Consider the following 423-nt stretch of genomic DNA (forward strand, 5'->3'; position numbering starts at 1 on the left):
CCCCCACCATCTCCTACAGGGCTGGGTACTGGGGCACGGGGACCCCCCCCATCATCTCTTATAGGGCTGGGGCCTCACTGTCATCCCCTATAGTGCTGGGCACCGGGGGACAGCGACCCCCCACCATCTCCTATAGGGCTGGGGACTCCCCGTCGTCTGCTATAGGGCTGCAGACCCCCCACCATCTCCTATAGGGCTGGGCACTGGGGGACAGGGACCCCCCACCATCTCCTATAGGGCTGGGGCCCCCCCACCATCCCCTATAGGGCTGGGCACTGGGGCACAGGGAGCCCCCACCATCCCCTATAGAGCTGGGGACTCCCCACTGTCTCCTACAGGGCTGGGGACCCTCCGTCATCTCCTATAGGGTTGGGCACTGGGGGACAGGGACCCCCCACCATCCCCTACAGGGCTGGGGACTCT

General features: G+C 66.2%; 1 protein-coding gene across 1 annotated transcript in view; it reads right to left on the reverse strand.

The window, feature by feature from the left end:
• FUS (FUS RNA binding protein) overlaps positions 1-84 on the reverse strand; it is an 8,121-nt gene extending 8,037 nt beyond the window's left edge. Inside the window, exon 1 of the mRNA XM_010573983.1 lies at positions 79-84. Coding sequence (XP_010572285.1) covers positions 79-84 — 6 coding nt within the window. The remainder of the gene's footprint in view (positions 1-78) is intronic.
• Positions 85-423: the final 339 nt, after the last annotated feature.

Source organism: Haliaeetus leucocephalus, unplaced genomic scaffold (genome assembly GCF_000737465.1).
Source record: "Haliaeetus leucocephalus isolate CR32 unplaced genomic scaffold, Haliaeetus_leucocephalus-4.0 Scaffold404, whole genome shotgun sequence".
Taxonomy (NCBI): domain Eukaryota; kingdom Metazoa; phylum Chordata; class Aves; order Accipitriformes; family Accipitridae; genus Haliaeetus; species Haliaeetus leucocephalus.